General features: G+C 41.5%; 1 protein-coding gene and 1 long non-coding RNA gene across 6 annotated transcripts in view; one reads left to right on the top strand and one right to left on the bottom strand.

Annotated features, from left to right (window-relative positions):
* The window catches only part of LOC140634956 (uncharacterized), a 119,645-nt gene that overhangs the window by 58,439 nt on the left and 34,295 nt on the right, over positions 1 to 26,911 (top strand). Inside the window, exon 2 of one of the 5 annotated variants that reach the window (XM_072828743.1) lies at positions 4,784 to 5,303. The exons of 2 other annotated variants lie outside the window; for them this stretch is intronic. In XM_072828743.1, coding sequence (XP_072684844.1) covers positions 4,784 to 4,864 — 81 coding nt within the window. In that variant the 3' untranslated portion in view covers positions 4,865 to 5,303. Of the gene's footprint in view, positions 1 to 1,792; positions 2,140 to 4,783; positions 5,304 to 26,911 lie in introns of those variants that run through there. 2 more of the 5 variants (XM_072828739.1, XM_072828737.1) reach the window with 2 other exon arrangements.
* Positions 1,360 to 7,925, bottom strand: LOC140634958 (uncharacterized). Its single transcript, XR_012032285.1, has 4 exons — positions 7,288 to 7,925; positions 5,539 to 5,657; positions 3,687 to 3,938; positions 1,360 to 2,687 (listed from the first exon to the last, which is right to left on the bottom strand). It is a non-coding gene; the product is annotated as an uncharacterized lncRNA (long non-coding RNA).

The following is a 26,911-nucleotide window of genomic DNA, read 5'->3' on the forward strand; positions in this document are numbered from 1 at the left end:
CCTCCCCTTGGCTCACTGGGCCCGGGGCCATATGAGCTTTGGGTCCTCCAATAAACAGAGCATTTTCCTACCTCAGGGCTTTTGTATAGGGCAGTCTGTCTTCTTGGAACACTTACCATAATCTTTCCTGATAAATCCCAACTCATTGTTTTGGTCTCAGTTGAAATAATGCTCCTTGAGAGAAACATCCTGACACACCCCTCATCCCATTTAAATGATGCCTTATTCTGTTGTTATCTGTCATAAAGCTTTCACTTTTTGTCTCACAGTAGAGTTAGTGACTTGATTATATGTTTGTTTGTGTGCTTGTTTGTTAATGTCCGTCTCCCCTGCTAGACTTCAAACTCTGGGTGGGCAGGGAGCCTATCTGCTGTGCTCAATTCCATGTCCCCAGCCCTACGTGAGCCCCGAGCACTCTGAAGGTGATCAACACACACTTAGCAGCTCTGTAAACACGTGGTCGTGCCTCAGGGAGCTGCAGTTGGAGAGGTGGTGTACAATGTCACAAACCAACGTAGCATCATGATTCAGCATCACTAGGACCTGTGCAGCCTACCCCAAGGGTGTCACCAAGAACCCAGTTCTGATGCTGGGTGTGAGGATGATTGGCACACACAGTGATCTTTTGAATCATTCCTGTCCTGCCTCCTGGCTCACTCCCCTCATGCAGATAAAGGAAAAGCAAGAAAGAGCAAAGCTTCAAATGCCTACTAAAATAACTTCCTCTTCCTCATGTGGGGAGCATTTGTGGGCATAGCCTTCAAGCCCACAAAAATGAAAGGCAAGTAGCTTTGAACTCAGAATCACATGGTTGGTCCTTCCTGGCTCTGTAACTTATTAGATAAAGGACCTTACGTGCAGAATTTTAGATCTTAGGACGTTGAGATGCCCATATACATTGTACAAGTACAAAATGGGCTTATGTAAATGAAAGTGCTTCTCCTGCTCTAAACCTATGGACCACCGCATGCACGTGGCTTACTGCAGAGCTTGAAGGACAGTAAAGTATTAGAGATATTGATTTTGTTGTTTTTAACAACTGACCACACTACTACCAGTTTCTTACTAATTGTTTTACATTTAGAATAATGACCGACTTGATGTTCTTTCCACTTTAACAAGGATACTTAAGAGTAGACAGGAATATGGTAGACATGACCTAAATTCAGAAATATCATTTCCTAAATCAGCAATCCACGGTCAGGATTAATCTATACTGCACTTAAATTGTGCGTGCCTTCAACTGATTTACTGGTAATAGCTTTCTGAGTAATGCCATACTAAAGTCTGTTTTTTCCTCATAGTCACATAGCATTTTAATAACAAAAGCATCTTTATTTGTAAAAGTAAAATGTATTCATAAAAATTCAAACGATATAAGAATATAATAAGTAGCAAAGTAAAATCATTCATAAATATCTTCTCTTACACCAAAAATATTGTAAAAATAAGGCCTCCAAGTAAATATAAACAAGTCTTGTAAACAAGCATCACTTGAGAATTTTTAAAATCTCTCCTACAGAGCAGAGCAGGTGGCTCAGCGGTTAAGCGCTTGCCTTGGCTCAGGGAGTGATCCTGGAGACCCGGGATCGAGTCCTACGTCGGGCTCCCTGCATGGAGCCTGCTTCTCTCCCTCTGCCTGTGTCTCTGACCCCCTCTCTCTCTTTGTCTCCCATGAATAAATAAATAAAGTCTTAAAACAAAATAAAATCTCTCATACATGGGGTTGTTTCAAAAGACTGCTCCTACCTTGCAAAAAGTACATACCAGCTATTAGTTTTTTTTTTTTCAGAGAAAGTGGCTTGCCAATGTGTATTCGAGAAGACCATCCTTTTCAGTTGGATAATAAGAACTAAAATGTCCATTAAATATTTCCAGTGACTTTATGTGGAACAACTAAGAGAAATAGAAATTGTTAGCAAGTGAAAAGACGTGAGGACCTACGGTGTTTCTCGAATGCTACAAGGAAGAGGCAAGAAATGCAAGCTAAATAGCATATACCGGGATCCCTGGGTGGCGCAGCGGTTTGGCGCCTGCCTTTGACCCAGGGCGCGACCTGGAGACCCGGGATCGAATCCCACGTCGGGCTCCCGGTGCATGGAGCCTGCTTCTCCCTCTGCCTGTGTCTCTGCCTCTCTCTCTCTCTCTCTGTGTGACTATCATAAATAAATAAAAATTAAAAAAAGATAAATGGCATCTACCATCGCAGATTATTGATAAACACCGACATTCTGATGGCTCTGGCTTCACAGAGCAGCGGTTCATCTGTACTGCCACAGGAAGACAGCCGAGCATATGAGCAATGTTAAATGCTAGCCTGTCCTCAAGAATGCGGCTAAAATCCTGGGACGTTCCAGGAAAAGGCAGAAACGCGCCAGGAGCGTTGAGTCAACTTGCAGGCCAAGTTCGCGTCAATTGCTGGGGAACCGGGGTTTCGAAATCCTCTCTGGGCGGAGCTCCACCTGCCTGGCAGCCTGCAGAGGCCCGGCCCGGCGGCGCCTGCTCGGTACCGCCACCTGGCGGATGCTGACGGCCTCGGAGGCAGGGAGGCCTGTCCCGGTGGCCGCGCGGCTGAGGAGCAGCATGGGAGACACCCAAGATGAACTGACCTTTGAGTTCTGGCTTCCTTTGGACTTTAAAATGTCTGCTTAGTGGAGCAAATCTGGGATGTCACCACTTTGATCAGCCTGTACGGAAAATAACCAGCGTTTATAAGCACCTTCCTCTTGTCAAGAATTAAAAATGCATGAGTGTTAATATTTCCACTGAGTTGCCGTCAATAATTCATTTTTTAACCCCCTTCCCCCCATTTCTTCTCATCTATTTCACAAGTCCTCTGAGTAATATAAAACGACAAAAAAAAAAAAAAATTCAAGTCCTCTTGCGGTGCATTACAAACTGAGGAAGCAACTGACATCAATAGAATGAGTCATGACCAGCATCAAAAAAAAAGGAAAAGATCTCTTTGTCGTTTTTTGAGGGGTCACTGTACGGCTTTCTAGGCAGGACCCCACTTCTCTGAGATATCTAAAATAGGTAAACTCAGAGCAGGAGTAGAAGGGTAGTTGCAGGGGCTGACCCGAAGGAGAAATGGGGAGGTGTTCAAGGAGTATACAGCTTCAGTTGCACAAGACAGATGTATTCTGGCCCCTGTTGAACAGCATGGCATCCAGAGTTACCACTGTATCGTGTGCTTAATTTGTTTTGAGGGTAGATCTCATGTTTTACCACGATAAACAAACAAACAAACAAAAAAAGAATCATTAAGTAAGACCACGGACAAAAGAAAAAAATAAGAAAGAATAGAAAGACTGGACTAGAGTCTCAAATGTCAGTGTGCTTCTCACGTGTGAGTATTATTCTGTGAAACTTTGTTACACACGTGTGTGACACATGTGTGTTTGTGTGTATGAGGGTGTGACATATTCATTGTATTCGGTGGGTCAAGTTCAAAGAAATTCGAAAGCCTCTGCTCTATTGTTCTCAAAAAAAAGAAATCAAACTAAAGCTAAAATCCATGTTGTGTTCCAAGTGAATTAGGTTTCATTGTATGTAAACATGCTTCCCTAGTCCTAAACAAGGCAGTTTCAGCTTCCTGGAGGCAGCATGTGGCATAATGTAGAGGCACATAAATTGCTGACTCAGTCTATGCTTTCTCTTCCGTGTAGAGGTAAGGTAGGACTGACCTGGGAGCTTTATGGTGCTGAGCACAGCCTCTGAAGCAGGACAAAGCTGATTTCGAATTCTTGATACAGAAACTTCTAGCTGTATGTTAGCCTTTGTGCTTGTCAGCATCCTAATCTGAAGAAATGAGGCTGATGATTCTTACTGTGTGAAGCCGTTGTGAGAAATTAGTGGTCATGTGGACAATGAGTCACCAATTCACTGATAACATGTTGAGTAGCTCTTGTCTTCCTTTTTGTCCTAAATTTCTGTACCTTAGAATTGCAAATATCCTTAAATTAATTTATTTTATTTTTAAAAAATATTTTATTTATTTATTCATGAGAGATACAGAGAGGGAGAGGGAGAGAGAGAGAGAGAGAGAGAGAGAGAGAGGCAGAGACACAGGAAGAGGGAGAAGCAGGCTCCATGCATGGACCCTGACGCGGGACCCAATCCTGGAACTCCAGGATCATGCCCCAGGCCGAAGGCAGGCGCCAAACCGCTGAGCCACTCAGGGATCCCCTATTTTATTTTTTAAAACGATTTTATTTATTTATTCGTGAAAGACACAGAGAGAGAGGCAAAGACATAGGCAGAGGGAGAAGCGGGCTCCCTCCGGGGAGCCTGATGCAGGACTCCATCCCAGGCCCCCAGGATCACGACCTGAGCCAAAGGCAGATGCTCAGCCACTGAGCCACCCAGGTGCCCTGAATGCTGCTTTTACATTGTGAATCCATTCATGGTGATGCCAGGAAAGTGGTAACATGGGTCTGTGTAACCTTGGGCAAGTGGTTCAACCTGTCAAGCCTCAGTTTCCTCATCTCTAAATTGTGGGAAATAATTCCCCCTTTACCCATTCACAGGAATCTTTAAGAATCAGAAGAGGTAGGTGCACACAGACACCTTGAAACAGATTTTAGCCATAGTAAGTGATTGCTCTGGACTAACTGTTTATGTCTCCCGAAGTTCATACATTGAAGCTTAATCTCTAATGTGAGATTTGAGCATTTGGAGGTGAAGCTTTGGGGGAGGTGATTAAGTCATAATGGTGGGGCACTCGTGAATGAGATTAGTGTCCTTAGAAGCCGAGATGTGAGATTGCTCTTTCTCTCTCCAGCAAGTGAGGACAGCGGGAGCAAATGACCATCAGCAAACCAGGAAGAGAGTCCTCACCAGACACAGATCTGCAGCATCTTGATCTTAGACTTCAAGCCTCCAGGATTATGAGGACCAGCAGTTGTTTAAACCCCTCAGTCAGTGGTACTTTGATTATAGAGCCTGAACTGACTAAGAAAATGATCAATAAATATCAGTGGTTGTTATTGTCATATGTCCCTAGATACACAGGACACAGAAAGGTAGTCCTTAAAGTTAAAAAGCTAAAGTTAAAATTGTATAGCACCTGTGAATTGTGGGGAAAATGGAAAAAAAGCAAGAAATTTGCAGCAGAGGAGCCTTCTTGGAACTCTGAAATCATAGCATGTGGGCATCCATCTGGGCATGATACTGCTCTGTATCATGGGGTGATGTAAATTGGGGTGATGATTTCCCAATTTACTTGAAATTTTGCTACAGAGGCCAGTGTAATAACTGACTCCACGAATTGTCCATTATTGTGTTTTCAGTTAACAATCTTTTCAAACCACAGAGGCTACTTATCACTTAATATCTCGCCTTATCCTATGATCTGCTCACTGTGGGTCATTGCTGTTGCTCCTTGTTTGGGTCCTGCCTTCAGGGTCATAGAGAGCAGGGTCTTAGGTGCACAAAGGGCCTTGGTGGTGAGGATGAAGTGAGGAGTTGGAAATAGGAAGGGGAAGAGAAGGCCAGGGAGTGGCCGAGCACGAAGTGCTAGAGGAACTGCTCTCTTACCATTTTTTAGATGGAATCTTGGTCAACTCGTATTCTGTGCACTCTTTCTAGTGAATGAGATGATTTTAGGTGGTCCACGGGTGAACATTTTAAAGTTTCATAATGCCAATGGTCAGCTCCTAAAAGATCATAACAAATGTTGAGCAAGCAAAGGTGTTTATTGGAAGAGAACACTCTTCTGACAGTTTTAGTTGTGAGTCAGGACACAGAGCTCAAGGAAGAATATTTACAGGGTTTTGAGGTCTGGGCTCAAGAGGTCAAAGATGGGTCTGTCTGAAGAATGGACCAGGGCTGGACTTGGGATGGGAGGACACAGCGAGGTGAGGATATGCAGGAGTAAACTGCTTTCTAATGTTTTTCTCAGGTGGGCACACTGTTTTCCTGAAAAAAGTCATTTGCAGAAATTTCCTGAAGCAAACAGTAAAGTTATTTATTGGTGTATTACTTTCCTGGGCAAGGATTTCCTGGAACAAATGGTTGTATTATGTTGACACAGATGGACTCAGTTCTCATAATTATGTGTTTAGTTAATGTGTATTTGATAATATATAATTGGCACCTCAAATCCTGAATCTTGAAAGTGATATGATTTAGGACAACACAAAAGTGAATTAAATTTAAAGATAAAAACTGAGCTGATCAAAGACAATTAATAGTGTAGGTGATACTCAACCATGACAAAAATTGTTGAGTACAGTACACGAAAGACTGAGGTATTAAAAAACACTGTTCAATCCTGGGAGGCTGTCCTGGTGGAGTGTAAACTGGAGCACAATCCTATGGGGCAGGTGCGTAACCCACAGTTGAATCATCAGCAAGAGCCAGGGGAGGAGCCAGGGGATTGGCAGAGTTGCCTGGCCTGGGAGGAGCCTGTGCGCCCAGGGGGGTTTAGTGTCATCTCTGTTGTGCAAATGAACTGAGAACTAGAAAAGTCCCTCTGTCTGGAAACTGACTTACTGGTGGGTCTACTCGGGGCTTGAGCTTTCAAACAGGAAGTAGCAGCTGGTGTTGGAAGCTCCTACGTAAGGCTGATGGATTCCCCAACAGTGGCACCTGCCATTGTGGTCGCCCAGATGCCAACTTTATAGTAGCAAAGAGGCACTGAGACTCAATGAAGGTGCTGAGACTCAACCAGAATAACTTGGATGGATATTTTGGACAAACTGAAAAGGATAGAAGGAGGAGACAAGGGCAGGTTCTGGTTTTCTAGAAGGCAGAGCCATAACAACTTCTGTGGTGGGGCTGGTGTAGGGGAAGGAGAACAAACCCCAGGCATTTCAGTCCAAAGTTAGCTTGAATTTGAGGAGACGAAACTTTGGGACCAGTTCGAGAAAGGCCTTTCTTAGGAAGAAAACCCAGAGACCAGGGAAGAATCCTGTAGACTCTGCTGTCCTCAAGTGGCTGCTGAGACAAAAAGAAGCATGGTCCTGGGTCGGGGGGATGATGGAGGTGGCAAGGGAGCAGAAGGAAGGAGGCAGTTCCTTTATGTTGCTGAGAATCTCACTCCTGTGTTCATCAGTGACACGAGTTGACTCATCCTGGGACCTAATTCTGAGGAGCTTCACTGAGCATTCCACTCAAACGAGAGTGGATGGGGCTCACCCCATAGCAAAACCAAGGAGACTGGGAAAGGAGCCATTCTGAAAGTAACCCTATTACCTTCCCTTGAAGACAAGGGCCAAATACCTTCAGTATTCTGCAAATCAGCAATTCCTAATGAATTTTTGTGATGGGTATAATTTTGCTCACCGCTTTGTCACCCCGTCAGCTCCCCTGACCAGTGTTGTGTGGTGGTTGGAGTTTAGTTTCAGCAACACAGACTACCCAGGCAACTTCACCAGCAGCAGGTGACCTAAAAAATTAACAACCATTCAAAAAAATAAAACAAAGCAAAAAGCAGACCATGGCCTTACCAGCACCAAAGGAACATCCAAGCAATAAAGTAGAAGACTCACCAAGATGTGGATGTTTGAAAGTTTACTATTATTCCTTAAGAAACAAACAAGTAGAAAAGGAAAAATGTCAGCAGATTTTTCTAGCAAGCCAAGATCCCGGGAATGCCTGCATGGAAGACAAGAGAGCAGCCACTAGGCTTATATTTTTTCCTGGTGTTAACTGTTTGGGAAATATGATTTGAAAGAAGGAACATCAATTAACATATAGGGAGAATCCCAACCAAAGAAACCTAAAACATATAGTAAAAGGTTTTTTTTCCCCCTTTTCTGTTCATTTGGAATGCTAGTGCTGAAGTGCCAAGTGTCGTGATTTAAAAAGCAATGTCATGCCCTTCTTATTTATTTCTAGGATGAAGGAAGATACCATTTTTGTTTTCTTATGTGATTTTCTTTGAAAATGTGCAGTATCAAGTTCCTCAAAAAGAAAATTTTTACCCTTGATAGGAAAAAAACAATTGTTCCACCAGCTGATACCCAAGTCACTGTGCACAAGATGTTTGCTTGTCCGGAGCCTGGTGTTTTTGCATTTGTGCCTGTGTCCTGGTGGTGTGAGGGAGACCAAATTACAGAGTATATGCAGAATGTCAGGACTTCATACATATTAGCTATTAGCCATTGTTTTTTTGTGAACCTGAAGGGGGTTCTGTTTTGGGATTCCTGCTTCCTCTGGGCCTGGCGGGAGAGGAAGGTGGCTGAAGAGTAGGTTGGCCCAGGGCGAGGGCACACAGGCAAAGCTCCGTCATCTTTAGGAACATAAACAGAAAGTTGCTTATGTCATCTACTCCTGGTTTAAAAAAAAAAAAAAAGGAGGGGGAGGGATCCCTGGGTGGCTCAGTGGTTTGGCGCCTGCCTTCGGCCCAGGGCGTGATTCTAGAGTCCTGGGATGGAGTCCCGCATCGGGCTCCTTGAGCCAGCTTCTCCCTCTGCCTTGTCTCTGCCTCTCTGTGTGTGTGTGTCTCATGAATAAATAAATAAAATCTTAAAAAAAAAATCTTTAAAAAAAAGGGAGGGAGAAGAAATAACAACAACAAAAACAACAACAACAACAAAAAACCCCAACAAAAACAACAAACCTCTAGGAACTGGAGGCAAAAGGAGGAAGAAGAAGGAGGTGGAAGATACTGAGGGAAACTGATGAGAGATGCTGATTTTGTGATCTTGAGCCTATGAAGCAAGCTTCCATGTGATGGCTTATTTGAACCAATGCTGTTTGGAGGAAGAAAACTGCAGACAAAACCAGAAAAGTAGGAAGAATGAAAGCGTGTGGGAAAGCCACACAGCCCATAGGATGAAGGTGTATGTGCAAATGAAGAGATAGGCCATGAAAAGGGACAGACTTTAAAAAGTATGTAGATCTACCCAGTTACAATTTCACGAAACATTATATCCATGTTGACAATAATTAGAGGAAAATTGGCATAATATGAGTATATTGTTTGGTAAAGTTTTAAAGATACTTAAATTCAGTATAAAAAGTATACAAAACACTACAAAATAATTTTAAATTGCTTTACAAATTTTTAATTGAGTTAGCATTGTTTTAGTTGATTCCTGGTTTATCACTTTTGATACGTAAATGTTCTATCATTTTATGTTACCTTTCAAGGCAGCAACTGACACATTTATGTAGAATCACAATTAAAACAAAAACATAAGAACTCCTTGGATGATGGGATGCCTGAGTGGCTCAGTCAGTTAAGTGTCCAACTCCTGATTTTGGCTCAGGTCATGATCTTAGGGTCATGAGATCAAGGCCCACATCAGGCTCCACGCTCAGTGGTGAGTTTGCTTGAGATTCTCCCCCTCCCCCTCCACACACACACACACACACACTCTCTCTCTCTTTAAAATAAACAAGTAGGGGCACCTAGGTGGCTCGGGGGTTGAGCATCTGCCTTCAGCTCAGGTTATGATCTCAGGGTCCTGGAATAGAGCCCCACATTGGGCTCCCTACTCGGTAGGGAGCCTGCTTCTCCCTCTCCCTCTGCCTACTGCTCCCCCTGCTTGTGCTCTCTCTTTCTCTGTCAAATAAATAAATAAAATCTTTTTTAAAATCTTAAAAAAAATAACTCCTTGGGTGGGATAGGATGTTGGATATGCCACCCTGGGACATAGGGTGCCACAGCGTTCTTATTTTTAAAAGAATTTCCATCTTTTGTTGGAAATTATTTTTTATTATTTTTATTTTTTTAAAGATTTTATTTATTTATTCATGAAGACAGAGAGAGAGAGAGAGAGAGGCAGAGACACAGGCAGAGAGAGAAGCAGGCTCTATGCAGGGAGCCCCATGTGGGACTCGATCCTGGGACTGTAGGATCACGCCCTGCCCTGGGCCGAAGAGAGGTGTTCAACCACTGAGCCACCCAGGCGTCCCTGGAAATTCTTTCCAACAGTCTAATCCTCCTTTTTGACCCTATAATGCCCTACACTTCCCCAAATGTGGCCTGAAACTCACTGTATTTTAAGCATCTGTTGATTGGGTTCTCTCCCCCTTGGACCGCAAACTGAAAAGGCAGATGATAAATACTTGTTGACTTAGAGCAAAGACCTGAAGGAAGATCAGGGGCAAGTCCTTTGAACCTTGGGGAGGAGCACCCGGCAGAGGGAACAGCAGAGCAAGTACCCTGGCCTGGAAAGACTGGATATGTTCCAGGAGCAGGTGTGGCGTGCAGAGCGATTGGTGTGAGGCAGTTAGAGCAGAGGAGGATCTTGGTTAGAAAGGTTAAATGGCGTTTGCAGATTGGGTAGGACCTGTAAGAACTTGGCCTTTTATTCTGAATGAGCTGGGAGTCTGTGGGGGATTTTGAGCAGAAGAGTGACATGATCTGGCTTTTCAAGTTGAAAGGATCCCTGTGCTAGACTGAGAATCAGTATAAGGAAGCAAACTAAAGTAGCAAAGACAGTGAGCAGACTATTGTAGGAATCCAAGCTAGAAACTGGCAGCTTGGGCAGCCCTGGTGGCTTAGCGGTTTAGCACCGACTTCGGCCCAGGGCTGATCCTGGAGACTCAGGATTGAGTCCCACGTCAGGCTCCCTGCGGGGAGCCTGCTTCTCCCTCTGCCTGTGTCTCTGCCTCTCTCTCTATGTCTCTCATGAATAAATAAATAAAATCTTAAAAAAAAAAAAAAAAGAAAAAAAGAAACTGGCAGCTTCACCATGGAGAGAGTGCCCACATCAGGTTCTGGATCACTGAGCAGGCTGTGAAATGGGAGAGTGAGAGGAGGCGAGCACCACCCCCGGGCCATTGGTCTGCATGGCTGGAGGACGGAGTTGTGTTCTAGGGGGCACAAGAGGAGCAGGTGTACTGTGTGGGAAGTCCAGGAGTTTGGTTTTAGGTGTATTGAGTTTAAGTTCCTTATTATGAGCATCTTTCTTTTTTATGTTGAATTCTCCCTCCAACTTGAAGAGCTGATGGTATTTCTTTTTCAGTTTTTTTTTAAAGATTTTATTTATTTATTCATAAGAGACACAAGAGAGGCAGAGACATAGGCAGAGGGAGAAGCAGGCTCCATGCAGGGAGCCCGATGTGGGACTCGATCCCAGGACTCCAGGATCACATGCTGGGCCGGAGGCAGGCGCTCAACTACTGAGCCACCCAGGCATCCCTCTTTTTCAGTATGACAGTCTATCAGGAACTGAAAGTTTTCATAAGAGTCTGGCGGGAACTGAAACTATGGTGGAGGTGAGGTGAGGGTTTGAGTGTTTTTGTTTAAGCATAAGGAGACAAGGGCGCCTGGCTGGCTCAGTTGGAAGAGCATGTGACTCTTGATCTTGAGGTCATGAGTTTGAGCCTGTGTGTGGCATAGAGTTTACTTAAAATGAAAAAGAGAGAGAGAGAGAGAGAGAGAGAGAGAGAGAGAGAGAGAGAGATTTATACCCATAATCCCACTGTTCTTTAGAACCAAATACAACATTTGAGGCAGTCATCAACAGCTGGCCCAGGGCTCTTAGTGCTCAGTGTTGTGGGGTTTTGGATTAAGGTGATTCTGAAGGAAAGTTTGGAATTCTAAAATGTACATAGGGCTCTGTCTGGAGAGGCAGTCTGCCATGGGCCCTGAACACCCCTGAGTGCTCCTGCTGAGTGCACCTCATTGTTAGGTTGATGCAACTCCTGATACAGAGCAGTTTGTCTAGTTAGTCACTTTAAGTAGGTCATGGCAGAGGGAGAATGGCTTGTCTGTTGCTGACTCAAAGGCTGGGACCTTGACTCCGTGTTCTGCAAGGCAACCTACCGCACATACAGGTGTCATGTGGGACCATGCGCAATCCCTGTGTTACGTGTGGGCAAAGGAACTAAAGCAAAGGTGCTAGTGTTGCTTACTCTGTTGATAGTAAGGAAGTCCTTTGTCTCTGACCCAGGAGTCTCGTGTCTCCACTAGGATCCAGGACACAGGAACAGGGTAACTTGCTAGTGTGTAAGTTGGGTAAAATTTCAGACCCTTCACATTTCTTGATGGTCCTCATCTCCCTCAAAGGAGTTGTGTGAAGCCCGTGCTGGGATGGAGAGGTAGCTTCAGTGAAACACAGAGAGGATCAGGGCAGATATCCCGGGCTCTATTTCCCAGGACTCTATTTCCTCCTATGGAGTGTACTTCTGGATGAAGTGCTTGATGGGGCAAAAATGAAGAAAACTGATTATGTGGAACTGAAGGGTTTGGGCTAATTTTCAATTTCTTTATACTCCTTTCATCATCGTATAGTAAATGAGAGTCCTTTCTACAATTTCTTAGGGCTGGGTAAAGGATGGGGACAGGTAGAAAGGTCATTTTTAGGGTAAAGGCTGCAGATCACGGCTGCTGAAAAGAAAAACTTCTGCCCATTTCTGCCTAGGGTTGGACAGGTAGTCTGGTCACGAAAAACGCAGCACTTTTATTTTTATGAAGAGAATTTGTTTGCATTTATTTTAAAGAAACTCAAGACTGGCTAAGCCCCTGGGGTGTTGAACCTTCCCCATTCACATTCATTGCCCTTGAGACCACCTCTCTCCCTTGTGGAACTGAACCCGCCAGGAGATACCCATATCAAGTGCTGTGCTGGGGTAGGGGAGCAGGTGCAAAGACCTAGAAGAGTCCCTGACTGTCTAAAGGAACAGTGGAGGGGGCCATAATTTCAGTAAATGTCAGCTTTTCCAAAGTGTACAGTCCTCATTTAGTAATGTACCGACTTTATGCAATATTGTAAATCTAGTCTTTATACTATGTGCCGTGTCATCCCTCTTCCTTCTATTAAGGCTCATCTTTTGAGAGTAGGTATCAATGATGAAAAAGGGAGGGAAACATGGTGATCTGGAACCAGACCATCTGGAGCCATTAACACCAAAAGCGTACAGATGAATTGATGTTGTAGGTTTGAGTGAGGTACAGTGAAATTTTATTTTCCTGCCGGCGATTTCCTTAGTGGTTTATCCAGTGTTCCCTTTTAGCTACCCCATGCCTTCTGGTTGGCAAAAATCTGTTCTTAGAGGGATGAAGGAGAGGACTAGAAAGGCACATTGTGATAAAGGATACATAAACAAGCTCATGCGGATCTCTTTAGACAGCTCATGTTTCTGCCTTAATAAAATAATAAATATTTGAATCTATTGCTTGTCTTTACCCTTCTGAACTATGCTGCCATCCCAAATAGAAAAGAAAGTGGAAAATGATGGTATTTAGAGATGTCAGAAACCACTTTGATGAGAAGTAGGCAGCTCTGACTCCTATACACGTATGAAACTTTTGTTTTACTTTGTGTGTTGGCCAAATGCAAAAATAAACCAAACAACAACAACCAAAAAACCAACCAAGCACCAAAAAACAAACAAACAAACAAACAAAAAAACCAAAAAAACAAAACATCCAAAAACAAAAAACAAAAAAACCCTTTATCTTCTCCCATGTAAAATAGCCTACCTCATCTCAATTTCTAAGTTTCTTGCTTACTTATTTTACTCAGTATTCCAGGTCTTTATATAAAAGGACAGGCATAATGTCCCAAGCTGAAATCCAGATCACTGATGTCCAAATTAGATTCTAGTCATTTCTATCTTCTTCTGCCATCATGTTGTACAACAAAAAATACATTAATTGCAAATGTCTCTGAATTAGTTCTCCTGCAATAGAGTTGATGAGTTAATGAAAGTTTCCGCATCATTTAAAAAAATGAAGAACACAAATATAAATGCTTATTGTGTCTACAGCAGGGATTTTGTGGGTAATCACTATCTGCCTGAATCCAAAGATAGAGAGATAATTACTTGCTTCCCTGGGGAATGGTTTGTTGAGAAAAACACTTTTCAGTTTTGTTGTGGAGAAGTAGCATTAAGGTAAGAAGGGAAAGAAATAGCCCTTTTCAAGTGTTCTGGGAAGGATTGGACTGATGGCTCAAGGAAGGAAGGGTTTCTGCTGGGGAGTTGTGAGTGGAGAGGTGTTCTTTCAGATTCTTAGTCTTTTCTGTCATTTCTAGACCTTCTCTAGTTCTGGGGTTGGGTAAGCCAACAGGGCTATTTTTCAGAACACATGAAAACATGGACAGGGGAGCATTAGCTTTCCACCAGGAGGGCTCTAATCATTTATTGTCCACTCTTGGAACATAGGATCCTCCAATATCAGCCATGTGTGACTATTGAGCACTCTCAGTGGGGCCGGCTTGAATTGGGCTGTGTTGTAAATGTGAAAGCCACATGGGATCCCAAAGACTTACAATGACAAAACAAAACAAAACAAAAAACGAAACATCTCATTAATTTTTACAATGCTGACATGTCAAAGTGATAATATTTAGGATATATTGGATAAAATAAAATATAAAAATTAAAATTAAATATTATAATATTTAATATAATATTAAAATTGACCTCATCTGTCTCTTTTTTTCTTTTAAAAATGTGACCACTCTAAAATGTTAAGTTAGATGTGCTTCTTTCGGAAAACACTGCTCTAGAAATTTAGAATGAAAGAATAACTGCCTGTTATTGAAAGGCAGAAGGAACACAGAAGGGAAAAAGATACAAGCGTGTTGGCTTTTCTTCCTCCTCTAGGTCCTGAGGAATTTAGTGAAGGAAAAAGATTTTCTTTTCTCTCAGAATTTTAGAGCAAAGGCCATTAGAAATGATCTTATCTGATATTTCTCAAATCGGAGAAGCAAGGGTTCTTTGAATGTAATCTATAGCTGCAGAGGAGTCCGCAGAGCCCCCCTTGAGAAGCAATGATAGAATCCAAGGAACTTATTTTATAGATTTAGGAAACCAAGGCTCAGGGAGACTGGGTGACTTCAGGGCATCTGGCTACTTAGTGAGGAGACTGGAAGCCACGTCCCCCCTACCCAGTCTACTCTCTGGTACCCTATCGAAATGTTTTGTTTTTTAACAAGAGGAATTAGATTCCAATCTTACCTCCAAAAACATGTTAGTATACATGGAATAGTGATACGTATCTCTACAGCAAAAGGGGAACATATCAGGATAGACCTGAGGATATCTAAAAAAAAAGGTCAAATTCAGGTAACTTCCTTTCACTCTATTGGTATGATATTTCCATATTTCCCTATTTATCCCTAACATTCCAAAAATCCTCATTTGGGTTTTATAGTCTATTTTCTGGCAGTCTGATAAGCCTTTTAAAAAACTTATCTTGGGGACCCTTGGGTGGCTCAGTGGTTGAGCGTCTGCCTTTGGCTCAGGTCATGGTCCTGGGGTCCTGGGATTGAGTCCCACATTGGGGTCCCCAAAGGGAGACTGCTTCTCCCTCTGCCTATGTCTCTGCCTCTCTCTGTGTGTCTCTCATGAATAAATAAATAAAATCTTAAAAAAATAAAAATAAAAAACTTATCTTGATATCTTCCTTTCTGGATCCACACATGATCTGAGGGGATTGTATTTCTTTTACAAATTCCTCTCTTCTTCAAATTCAGAAGTTTCCTCTTCAACATAAATGCCTTTACTTGCTCCAAGTCTTTTCTCCAGGACTACTGTTGGTAAAACACACATCGTGTATCAACTGTGTCTTATGGCTTTTCTGATGCTGAGGCAGCTGAGAGGCCGGTCCCAGACAGTACTCTTTGACAAACTTCTCAGAGCTTCCTTCCAAAGTAGCACAGTGTTTCCCTAGAACATAAAACGTTCCTGCAATGTGCCTGTGCCCTGTCCAGACCTACTACCTCTTTTCTCTTGCTTGGTGTAGATGACGCTGGAGTGCTAGCTCTCTGGAAGCCTCTGCCATGGCATTTCCTCATTGAAGAAAGTCCAGCCTTTTGTTCAGGTTCTTGGCCCCTGGGGCAATTGTGAAATTGGCTTCAATAATTACACACAAAAAGTTCTCCACTTCTCTTTGTCTACTCTGAATGCTTTAGAATTATCAAATATAATTAGAACTGTCAGTAGTCTTTAAGAGAATCTAGACAACCCATCAACCTTTCTCTCTGCGTCTATTATTAAAAGAAAATTTAGATTTTGGAAACTTTGTGATTACTTTCTAGAAGAAAGATGTTATAAGGAAACAATCCAAAGAATTGACTCATGCTGGGTAAGTAACTGTTTCTGTTTGCTTGGTGATGACTAACAGCATTCTTCTGGCTGTTAAGTGTAATGATTTCAATTATTATATTGTGTAACCAAAAGATGGCAGTGCTCACTCTTCCTGTTTTCTGCGTTAGAACAAAATGGAAAGGTCATCGTGTTCTTACCTCCATTTTTTCCTTTACTCACCACCAATGAAAATAGTGAGTAAAAGTTACATAAGCAAATAAGTGAAATGTATCCCAAGCCTCTTCAGTACAACATTAATAATTTGCCAAGGGTAAATTCATGGCAAAAATAATATAGGACATTTTCTTTTATTTACTTGATGTACTTTTCTGACACTGAATGGTCGCTTCTGTTTCTGAAGATTTAAAGCACTGTTCTCCAGGGAATCTTCAAGATATCTTCCAAATGACAGAGAAGAGGTAGATTTCACTCATAGCTGGTGGTTCATGCCTGTATGTACCAAGAGAATATTGACTAAAATTAAACTCAGTAATAGTGAAAGTGCATTTCTTGGTTGCTATATTTTCCAAAATTATTGCCCTATTAACTCCATCCCCTCTTTTCTTAGGCATCAATTTATCCTTCAAATCCCAGTGATTTTTTTCTTTTATAACTTTACTTTCTTGTAAGATATGTCCTTTAATAATTAGGCCAAAGATTTGGTCATTTAGAGCATTATACCTAGACCAGTGCCGTGTTTAAATAGGAAACCATACAGTCTGGCAGAGCCAATAAATAATTTAACTCTTACTGGCCCTGAATTCCTCCGAAAATAATGATTTCAACTCATCCTATTCATTGATAAAATCAGGTGGCTACATACAGAGCAAATTTGTGGACATCTGTGTTGATAGATTGCGTGTGGTAGCTGGGTCTGAATTCACAGACCTTGCTAGGCAAGGTTGGAAACAAATTACTCAACTTTGGACAAGTTATATCCAACAGAAAAATGGTGATAAAATGCCCAATTTGCTAGCTTGTTGTGAGAATAAGGTGAAACAATCAACATATGTAGAAGTAGCTACAGTATGCCTGGCAAACAGTAGTCAATCAACCTAAGCCCTCTTCCTTCCTATTAAAAAAACATATACTTCTATCCATCGTTACTGTTATTTGGCCAGCAAAAGAAAATAAAGAATAGAACTATACTTGTACAAATGTTCTGTCTCTTTGGGAAGAAATACTTAATTGATTTCCACAGCCCATAGGAGTTATTGTTTAAATTACTCATTCAGTAATTCCTTTAGTCGTAACTAACATTTATTGAGTGCAAGGCCTTGCTAACTCTCTCCATGGATTGAATCCTTTAATCCTCATAGCCCCTGTGACAAGATACTATCTCCCCATTTCATAGCTGGAGAAATGGAGTTACAGAGCTGCTAAGTAACTTGTCCAAGGTCACACAGCTAATAGGATGGAAACTCCAGCATTCAAACCCAGGAAGGTGTCTCTCTAGAGTCTAGGTTCATAATCCTTATGTTATTCCACGTCTCTATTTATCCTGGTTAAAAAGAAAATCCCCCCTTCCTCCTCCTCCTCCTTCTAGTCTTTAAAAAAAAAAAATTTCATTGTAGCAGGAATGATCTACCCTCTTAACGAATTCTTAATTGTTAACTTTAGTATCGTTAACAGTATCGTTAACTCTAAGTACAATGTTGTATAGCAGATATCTACAACTTACTCATCTTGCTCAATCAAAACTTTGTACCTGTTCACTAATAACTCCCCATTTTTCCTTCCTCTCAGCCCCTGGAAACCATTTGACTCTTGGCATGATTCTACGAATTTGACAATTTTAGGTCCCTCATGTAAGTGGACTCATGCAGTATTTGTCCTTCTGTGACCAGCTTATTTCACGTAACATAATGTCCTCAAGGTTCATCATATTGTCACACACTACAGAATTTCTTTATTTTTTAAGGCCAAATAATATTCCATCATATGAATATATGCCATTTTCTTTGTCCATTCATCTGTAGATGGATATTTAAGTTGTTAATACATCTTGACAATTGTGAAGAGCTTCAATGAACATAAGAGTGCTAATGTCTTTTCAAGCTCCTGATTTCAATTCCTTTAAATAAATGTCCAGAAGCAGGACTGTTAGATCAGATGGCACTTCTACATTAATGTTTTGAGGAACCTCCCTATTGTTTTCTGTAGCAGCTGCACCATTTTGCATCACCACCAACAGCATACAAGGCTTTCAGTTTCTCCATATCCTCACCCAAAATTACTCTTTCTTTTTCTTTTGGTAGTACCCACACTGACAGGTGTAAGGTGGGGGAAGGGATATTATCATACCCTGTAATCCCAGCCAGAAGCAATGTGGGTGGCTGCTGAATCAAAGGGTTCTCAGCACTAAAATAAATGGTGTCGGCAATGAGGACATAGAATTTTGGGTGGGCCCAAATCGAGAGTTGTTTAGTTGAAGTTGAGGAGGCAGCCACTTGAAAATGAAAAGAAACGTGCCTCGCTTACTGGCCAAGGCAGCTCTCTCCTCTTGTACCTTCTGATCCCTTCATCTTCCTCTTCCTGGCTTTCAGCTGTTTTAAGGAAAAAAAGTGATTATAGGTAGGGCTAGGTTCTCCCTGTCCTCAAGGAGAACAGAGGTCATATACAGCCATCTGAGTATTCTGGGGAACTTTGGTGGTGGGGTGGAGAGTGCCTCAAACTCCTGTGGCTCTGTTGAATATAGGCGCCCAAGTAACCATCGTATCTTTAGAGAGAAGGGCACTTGGAAGGACACCTGGGGGGCTCAGTGGTTAAGCCTCTGCTTTTGGCTCAGGTCATTATCCCAGGGTCCTGGGATTGAGCCTTGTATCAGGCTCTCTGCTCAGTGAGGAGCCTGCTTCTCCCACTCCCTCCACCTACATCTCCCTCTGCTTGTGCTCTTTCTCTTTCTGTCAAATAAATAAATAAAGTCTTAAAAAAAAAAAAAAAAAAAGAAGGGCACTAGAATTTGTCTGATGGGATTTGGGGAGGGATCTCACCAGGAAAAGGAGGCTAACATGAACTCATGGGTGGGGACTTTGGGGCAAATCAGCGTACTGTCGTTACAGGTACATTTGAATGTATGGGAGGAACTGATGTGTTATATACTTGAATTTCCCTAACCAATAAGTGCTATAGGGGATCCTCGTGATCCAGATGAGCCATCAGGGAAGAAGTGCTGGTGAGGCAAAATTCCCTGCTATTTGGCACCAGTGAGTGAGTCAGGATTTAGTACAAGTGCCTCTACCCTCTGATGTTCACTAAAGAGATGCTATCCTATAGTGACAAGTCAGTGGTCTCTGTCTCAGTGACCCAGACTTCTGTGTTATCATACCTCTGTCTGCAGGAGTGTCTGGTAAACCCCAACAACGTTCTGCTCCCCCCAAAATACTTTCTTGGGACTATGAGTAGATGCATTATGGTCAATCCTTCCAGTGATCAGCTACCTATCAGGCCTCCTGGTACCAAAAAGGAGGCCAGTGTGTCGGAGACAGTACATGTCAGTACTCTGGTCTGTTTGGTCCTTTACATGGCTGTGGCAGGCAGAGTTCTAGGATGGCCCATGACCTTCTGCTGGTTTTACTTCCACCATTATGTTATGTTATATGGCATATTTTGCACATGTAATTAAGGTTAACAAAATCTGAGTGATTATCTGGGTGGACCTTACCTCGCATGAGCCCTTTAAAGCCTTTTCATCAGCTGGTAGGAGAAGACGAAGTCAGAAAGAGAAGAAGCAGGAAGAGGATTCAGCTGCATTTGGTGGCCTTGAAGATGGAGAGAGCCACGTACATGGGTTGGAGACTGTTCCAAGACAGAGAGCGACCCCCTGGCCAACAGCCAGCAGGCAAATGAGGACCTTTGTTCTACAGCTGAACAAACTCCAGATAAGAGTCTAGCCTGACTGTCATCTTGAATTCAGCCATGTGAGACCTTAAGCAGAAGACTTAGCCAAGCTCACCCAACCTGCCCATCTATGGAATAGTGAGCTAATAAACTGGTGTTATTTTAAGCCGCTGAGTTGGTGGTAATTTGTTCCATGGCAATGGAAAATGAACCCGAAAACTATTATCCCAGACCAACTTGCTGCATTAAAAATTGTCCAACAACACCTTTTTTTTAGATTTCATTACATAAAATTAATTTTTAAAATAAAAACATTGGCATTTACTTTTAAATTATATTAATTTATGAAACCATTTTCTTTTGTAGAATATGCACTGGCACTAAAACAGAGTAAAGAAGTATAATGGTTATCTACAAAAATTATTTCTGACTTCTGTATTCACCCAAATTTTGTGTTTGCATATGTGAAATAAAATGAAATTTCTCAAACATTTTATATGCAGCATTTTTTTAAAAAGTGCACTGTTTTTTTACTGCTATGGTTTTCATAAGGGATTTGGCTTAAAGTTTTGAAAAGAATCCAGGTACTAGGATAACTTTGCTGTATTAACAGTATTTGTGTATAGAACAATTTGAGTCAGCATGTGAGCAACTGCCCTTTTGTTCACATACCTGTATTTAGGGAAAATTATAGCCAGTTTTGCAAATATAAAATTCTGACACAAATATTGCAGGAAGCAATATCAAAAAAGACCAATGTGAGTGGAGTGTAAAAATTTCATCTTTATTTATTATTCATTGAAATTCCCAATCATGTTGTAGGCACAGGGAGATCCAGGTTTTAGGGACACTCTCTGGAAGAATCCGTTTACATAATTTTTTACAACTTTATCATTAAGTTCTGAAGTGCTTGACAGAAGTCTGGAATAGCTTTTGGAGCTATTTGCAGGGAATGCAGATATCCTGTTTTTTTTTTTTTTAAAGATTTATTTATTTATTCATGATAGACAGAGAGAGAGAGAGAGAGAGAGAGGCAGAGACACAGGCAGAGGGAGAAGCAGGCTCCATGCCGGGAGCCTGATGTGGGACTTGATTCCGGGACTCCAGGACTGCGCCCTGGATCAAAGGCAGGCGCCAAACCGCTGAGCCACCCAGGGATCCCCAGATATCCTTGTTGAAGATACTGAACACTTGGACACTGTTTGAGATTGACGTTTTTCAGTGTTACTGCACACTCACGTAAGCCAGAATTATCTGCAGCCTCCTGGTTGAGTTTATTTTACAGGAGCAAGGAAACTCGGGGACCTCTGAGGTCCTACAATCCAAATGGCCTCCTTCGAGCTGCAAATCTCTGTTCTGGTCAATTCACATTTCTGGCAAAGAGAGGCACAGGTAAGTGGACCTTCAAGCAAGGGCCATGACAACTTCACTGCTCCCTGTAGGGTCAGCTGAGGCCTCTATTGGGGATAAATTGCAATTGAACTTCTCCCTATGCCCTATCCTCCTTCCCCTTTCCTCTTATGGGTAGAGTTCCTCAATGAAACCTCGCATAAAAATCTCTGGCTCAGAGTGTTTTGCAATGGAGGGTAGGAGCAAGGAGAGGTGGTATAGGGGATACTTGCCCTTTGGCATCAAGTGTATATAACTGTAGTGGCTAAGCCCTTAGCCACTTGTCTTCACTAATTCCATTCTCCAAGAACTGGTTTCAGTTTCAATGATTGCCAGCAGTGCCTTAAAACTAAAACTGGGAATGGATTGTATTTTAACTATTAAGGTACAAAAGGGCTGCCTCCAAGTCCAATGGCAGTCTTTGCTTTATTGCATGATCAATCACCACCTTCTACAAAGTAGGGTTTGGAGGGGGAGAACTGAGTTAAGCTGAATTTTGTTGAGTAAGAGAGTTGATTATGGGATAAAGAGGAACAGGGAGAGGGTCATAACTGAGGTTCCAAGAAATTGAAATCAATGTTCTGGAACCATTTTGGAAAAACATAAGTGAGGGAGGTGCAAAGAGAACAGAGTAGCAATGCAGTTGCTATCCTTCACTTTGGCAGCTGGTCTGGAGAGACACTTCCTTTGCAAAACCATCTCGTGATCCGGTTGCTATGGTAGCAATAGTAATACTCTTCTGCAGACTCCACATAAAAAACACTTCCCTGACTTTCATTATTTCTCTCTCTCTTTTTAAAAATATTTTGAAATATGCTTTTGAAGTAAAACATTCAAGGCTGGTGGTGTGTGTAGTAAGGCAAAGCTCTTTCCGTCTTGTATCCTTTCCTCATTTATAAAACCAATACTTTACTACTTGCAATTTGTGTAGAATTTTATTTTATTTATTTATTTTAAAGTTTCTTTATTTAAGTAATCTCTATACCCAATGTGGGGCTGCTCGAACTCACAATCCTGAGATCAAGGGTCACATGTTCTTCTGACTGAGCCAGCCAGGAGCCCTTGCATAGAATTTTAAAAAGAGGATTTTGTGTAGCTGTGGCCACACAATGAGGTTAACATGACGATGTCACAAATACTGAACAGCTCCTTAGCTATCTAGATAAATTGTAGAATTGGATTTCTTTTTGCACTTCAAGCCAAAGAAAGTAATTTGTTTAGTAAAGCATTACATGTCTTATTTCTCTTTTTATCATCAGCCAATTTTAAGTAAGTGACTTTTTGTTAACTATTGTGCTTAAATAAATCACTTCAAGTCAGAAAGTGGAAGAGATTGAAAGATTGTAAATGCATACAATTTGATATTTGGTTCTTGTTTGGATAGGCAGATTCATGAGTAAGGATGTTTTCAAGAGTTTTCTTGGAGGAGGTGATAATAGTTACAATAACCATCTACTGAGGACTTACTCTGATGCAGGTACTTTGCTAAGCATTTTCATACATAATTTTATTTAATTCTCAAGCTAATTTTATAAGTGTTAGGTCCTCATTTTACAGATGCAAATAATGGCATTTATAATGTCGTTGAGGGGATGGTGTGAAATGTTTATGTTATGCAATACCTACCTACTTTGCTGTCCATACTGGGTTTGGGTTCAGCCTATCTGGTGAGGAAGTAACCTACAGAGGTGTGACATTTTAAGTGACAGATCTTTGAAAAGGAAGGGTGTGTTTAGGATTCAGATTGATGCTTTTTCTTTTAATATAACTATCTATGCCAGATGCTTATTTTTTTGAGCTTGAAGTTAATGTAGTTCAGCTTTTTTCAGGATCTCCAATGCATGAGGCATTGGTGATTTGTTCTGATCTTCAAAGGCCCATTTCTTCTTCTTTTATTCTTTTTTTTTTAACAGTTTATTGATCCGTAATTCACATACCATACAATTTATGCATTTAAAGTGTACAATCAAATGATTTTTAGTATATTCAGAGATGTGGCAACCATCACCACTGGAGTCAATTTAGAACACTCGAAAAGAAATCTCATATCTTTTAGCTATCACCTTCCTATCGATCCATCTACCCCTAGCTGGAAGCAATCATAAATCTGCTTTGTGTCTGCATAGATTTGCCTGATCTGGACATTTCACATAAATGGGATTGTATAATAAGTGGTCTTTTCTAACTGGCTTCCTTCATTTAGTATGATGTCCTCAGGGTCCACCCACGGTGTAGCATGTGTCAGGATCTCATTCCTTCTTATGGCCAAATAATATGCATATACCACCTTTGTTTCATCCACCCTTGCCTGGTTGGATATTAGGGTTGTTTGCACCTTTTGGCTATAATGAGTAACGCTGTTCTAAACACTCCTGTGAAAATTCTTTTTCTCATTTTTCTTGGCTGCCTAACTAGCAGTGAAAGTGCTGTGCCCTCCATCCCTCCTCAGAATGTGTCAACAGCACAGAGGAAAGGAACCAAGACTTTCCTTGTCCGCCTTACACTGTTGCCTAGGACTTGATCTGGAGTCTTGGTAGCTTTTGGACTTCCTCATTTACCAAATCCTGAAAGGTGAGGTTTAAAGGTGGTTTAAAGCCCTTGGGCAGGTGGAGTGAGAGGTGCTATAGATGGAAATTTCATAGCTCCAGTGAGCAGAATCACAGTCACACTCAAGTGTTTTTAGATTCTAGCAATACTGATATCTATGCAAAAACAAGGATTTTAGGAGTCTGGAGGGAAACACCAGGTTGAGCAGCAGTTGTGGAGAGGAAAGGACAATTGCTCGATGAAAGTCTGAACAGGATCCCTGTTGTGTTCTGGGTCATGTTTTCTCTCTGTGTGGTCCTTGTAGATCCTTGCATCTACCTTCTCTTGTCTTCCCACACCCGCTATTGTGTCTCTGTTGTAACTGACTTAACAGAAAAACAAAATGTATTTTAACTCATATATAAGCTTTATAGTTCTTGTTATTCACATACAAAGCAGGTAAGTAGGAGATTTGGTATCTTTCTCTTAAAAATAAAATTACTTTAAAAAAACAGAAAAACAAAACAGGGTGGCTTACAACTGATTTTTTTGGAGAGATTTTATTTATTTATTCATGAGAGATACACAGAGAGAGGCAGAGACATAGGCAGAGGGAGAAGCAGGCTCTCTCTGGGGAGCCTGATGCAGAACTTGATCCCAGGATCCCCGGGATCACACCCCTGGGCCAAAGACAGACACTTGACCATTGAGCCACCCAGGCGTCTCTGATTTTTTTTTTTTTCTTGTGGATTTAGTTGTTCTTGATTACAAAAAAAAAAAAAAAAGTTCTCCAGTCCTATTTTCAGAGATAGTTAAGTTTGAGTTGTTTTCTTCTTTAATCTTGTAGCTGGGAGAACTCAGAAGGGCTGGGGAGAGATTGTTAGAATCTGTTCATTAGTCCTGATCTTTAGAATAATTCTTAAATTCAACAGAATATTTGAATGCAAAGCCTCCAGACAGTAAAACAATTATTATTTTTTTTTAAAGCTGGCTTTTATTTTTTTTATTTATTTATGATAGTCACAGAGAGAGAGAGAGAGAGAGAGAGAGAGAGAGAGAGGCAGAGACCTAGGCAGAGGGAGAAGCAGGCTCCAGGCACCAGGAGCCCAACGTGGGACTCGATCCCGGGTCTCCAGGATCGCGCCCTGGGTCAAAGGCAGGCGCTAAACCGCTGCGCCACCCAGGGATCCCAGTAAAACAATTATTAAATCTCCAAACTTTGGGAGTCTCAAATCTAACTTAGTTGGTAATAAAGGGAAGGAAAAATATCTTTCCTCTTCCCAGCTTCAGTTCTTAGTTGGGAAGAAAACAAAAGACAGATTAACAAGAGAAGAGCTTGCAGATTTATTATATAAGTTTATGTGACTCAGAAATCTTCATAAGGAAATGAAGACTTCAAAGGAACTGTTAGACTTGAGTGTTTTTATGTGGATTTGATGAAAAGGGGGACCACATTGGATAAAATGATAGTGTAAAGAATCTGAGCTAAGGGCAATAACCTGGGGAAACTTAGCAAGGCATTCCTGCAGATTCTTCTTGGAGCCCCTCTGTCTTGGGAGGTAAGAACGCTCCTCTCCTCTGGGAATAGGGTAGGCACTTAACACAGGAGGGTCTATGACTTGCTTCAGGGGCGGGTCAGAGAGTCCTTCCTGTACGTGCTGTTTCTCAAATCCCTTCAGCTTGAGATATTTAATATGCCAAGATACCATTTTTGGGGATGGTGTGTCCTCAACTCTGCCAATGATCAAGAGGAAAAAAATATCTGTTGGAAAAATATTTATGGCCATGCACTATCCAATTTTATTTATTATCACCAGTAGCTCTTCTATCAGATTTAGCTCCTCAATAGAATTAATTAGACATGTTTTTTCTGAATGTTTTCCTACTCAAATTTGGTAGTAGATTTTTTTCCTATGTAATTTGGAACAAAAAGCCAAGAACACTTGGATGTATGTAAATTTTGCTTCTGCGTGCTTTGAAGCATATCCTACCCTGTTTCCTGCCTGTAATATTGTGTTATTAACCTTTCTAATTTGGTAAAACAACAGCAATAATGCAAAAATTATATTGATGCTGAAATTTACTAGGTAAAACCTGTAAAAATGGCACCTGAGTACTGTTGCCTTAGAGACAGGATGTAGGAGAGGAATGAATGTAGTTTGCAGTACTAGAAAGATAAGTGAATTGCTCTTCAGAAAATTTGTGATTAGGGGTGCCTGGGTGGCTCAGTCAGTTAACTCTGCTTTTGGCTCAGGTCATGATCTCGGGGTGTCTGCTTCTTTCCCTCTACCTCTCCCCCCTTGCTTGTGTTCTCTCTCTCGCTTGCCTGCTCTCTCTAAAACAAATAGATAAAAATTTTAAAAATATACAAAAAGAGAAAATTTGTGATTAAAATATATTTTAAAAAGATATATTTATTTACGAGAGAGAGAGAGAGAGAGAAAGGGAGAGTGCAAGCAGGGGGAAGGGCAGAGGGAAAAGGAGACAAACAGACTCATTGTTGAGTGGGGAGCCCCTTGCCAGGCTTGATGCCAGGACCCTGAGATCATGACCTGAGCCAAAATCAAAAGTTCGGATGCTTAGCTGACTGAGCCACCCAAGCACCCCTGAAATATCTTAAATTTGTCCATCTGATTCCTAATTTTATTTTAACAAAAAAGCAGCAGCAGCAACCAAGAACATCACCAAATTCCTAAATCAGGTAATTTCAGCTCAAATGACCTTTGATTTGTGTGTGTTCTTTGCTTGTGATAATTACCTAGGTTTCTCTATAAAGCAGTGTGTCTGGGTGACATGACATCTGCCATGATTGCAAATAGCATCCCCATCCCCCCTCTTCTACGGCTGGAGAAAATATGAAATTTACCTGATGTTTATTGAAATGTTATGTGTTAAACTAGAAGACAAAAAGAGGATTTTTGCATGCTACGTTGCAGCTGGCACAAGAAACATGTTCATTCTATCAGAAATAGAATCTATTTCTTCTATTTTATCCTTGTAATTTCTCTGTTCCACAATATTCCTTCGCTGGCAGCCTTGGGATTTGTCTTGACTGAGGCAACTTGTATGTGCAGTGGAAGGACACTAAGCTGGGTAAGTATGGCAAATCGGGTTGTAGTTATGACTTTATTACTACCTTTAGGTAGTTTATTTGAATATA

This window comes from Canis lupus, chromosome 6, assembly GCF_048164855.1.
Source record: "Canis lupus baileyi chromosome 6, mCanLup2.hap1, whole genome shotgun sequence".
Classification (NCBI taxonomy): domain Eukaryota; kingdom Metazoa; phylum Chordata; class Mammalia; order Carnivora; family Canidae; genus Canis; species Canis lupus.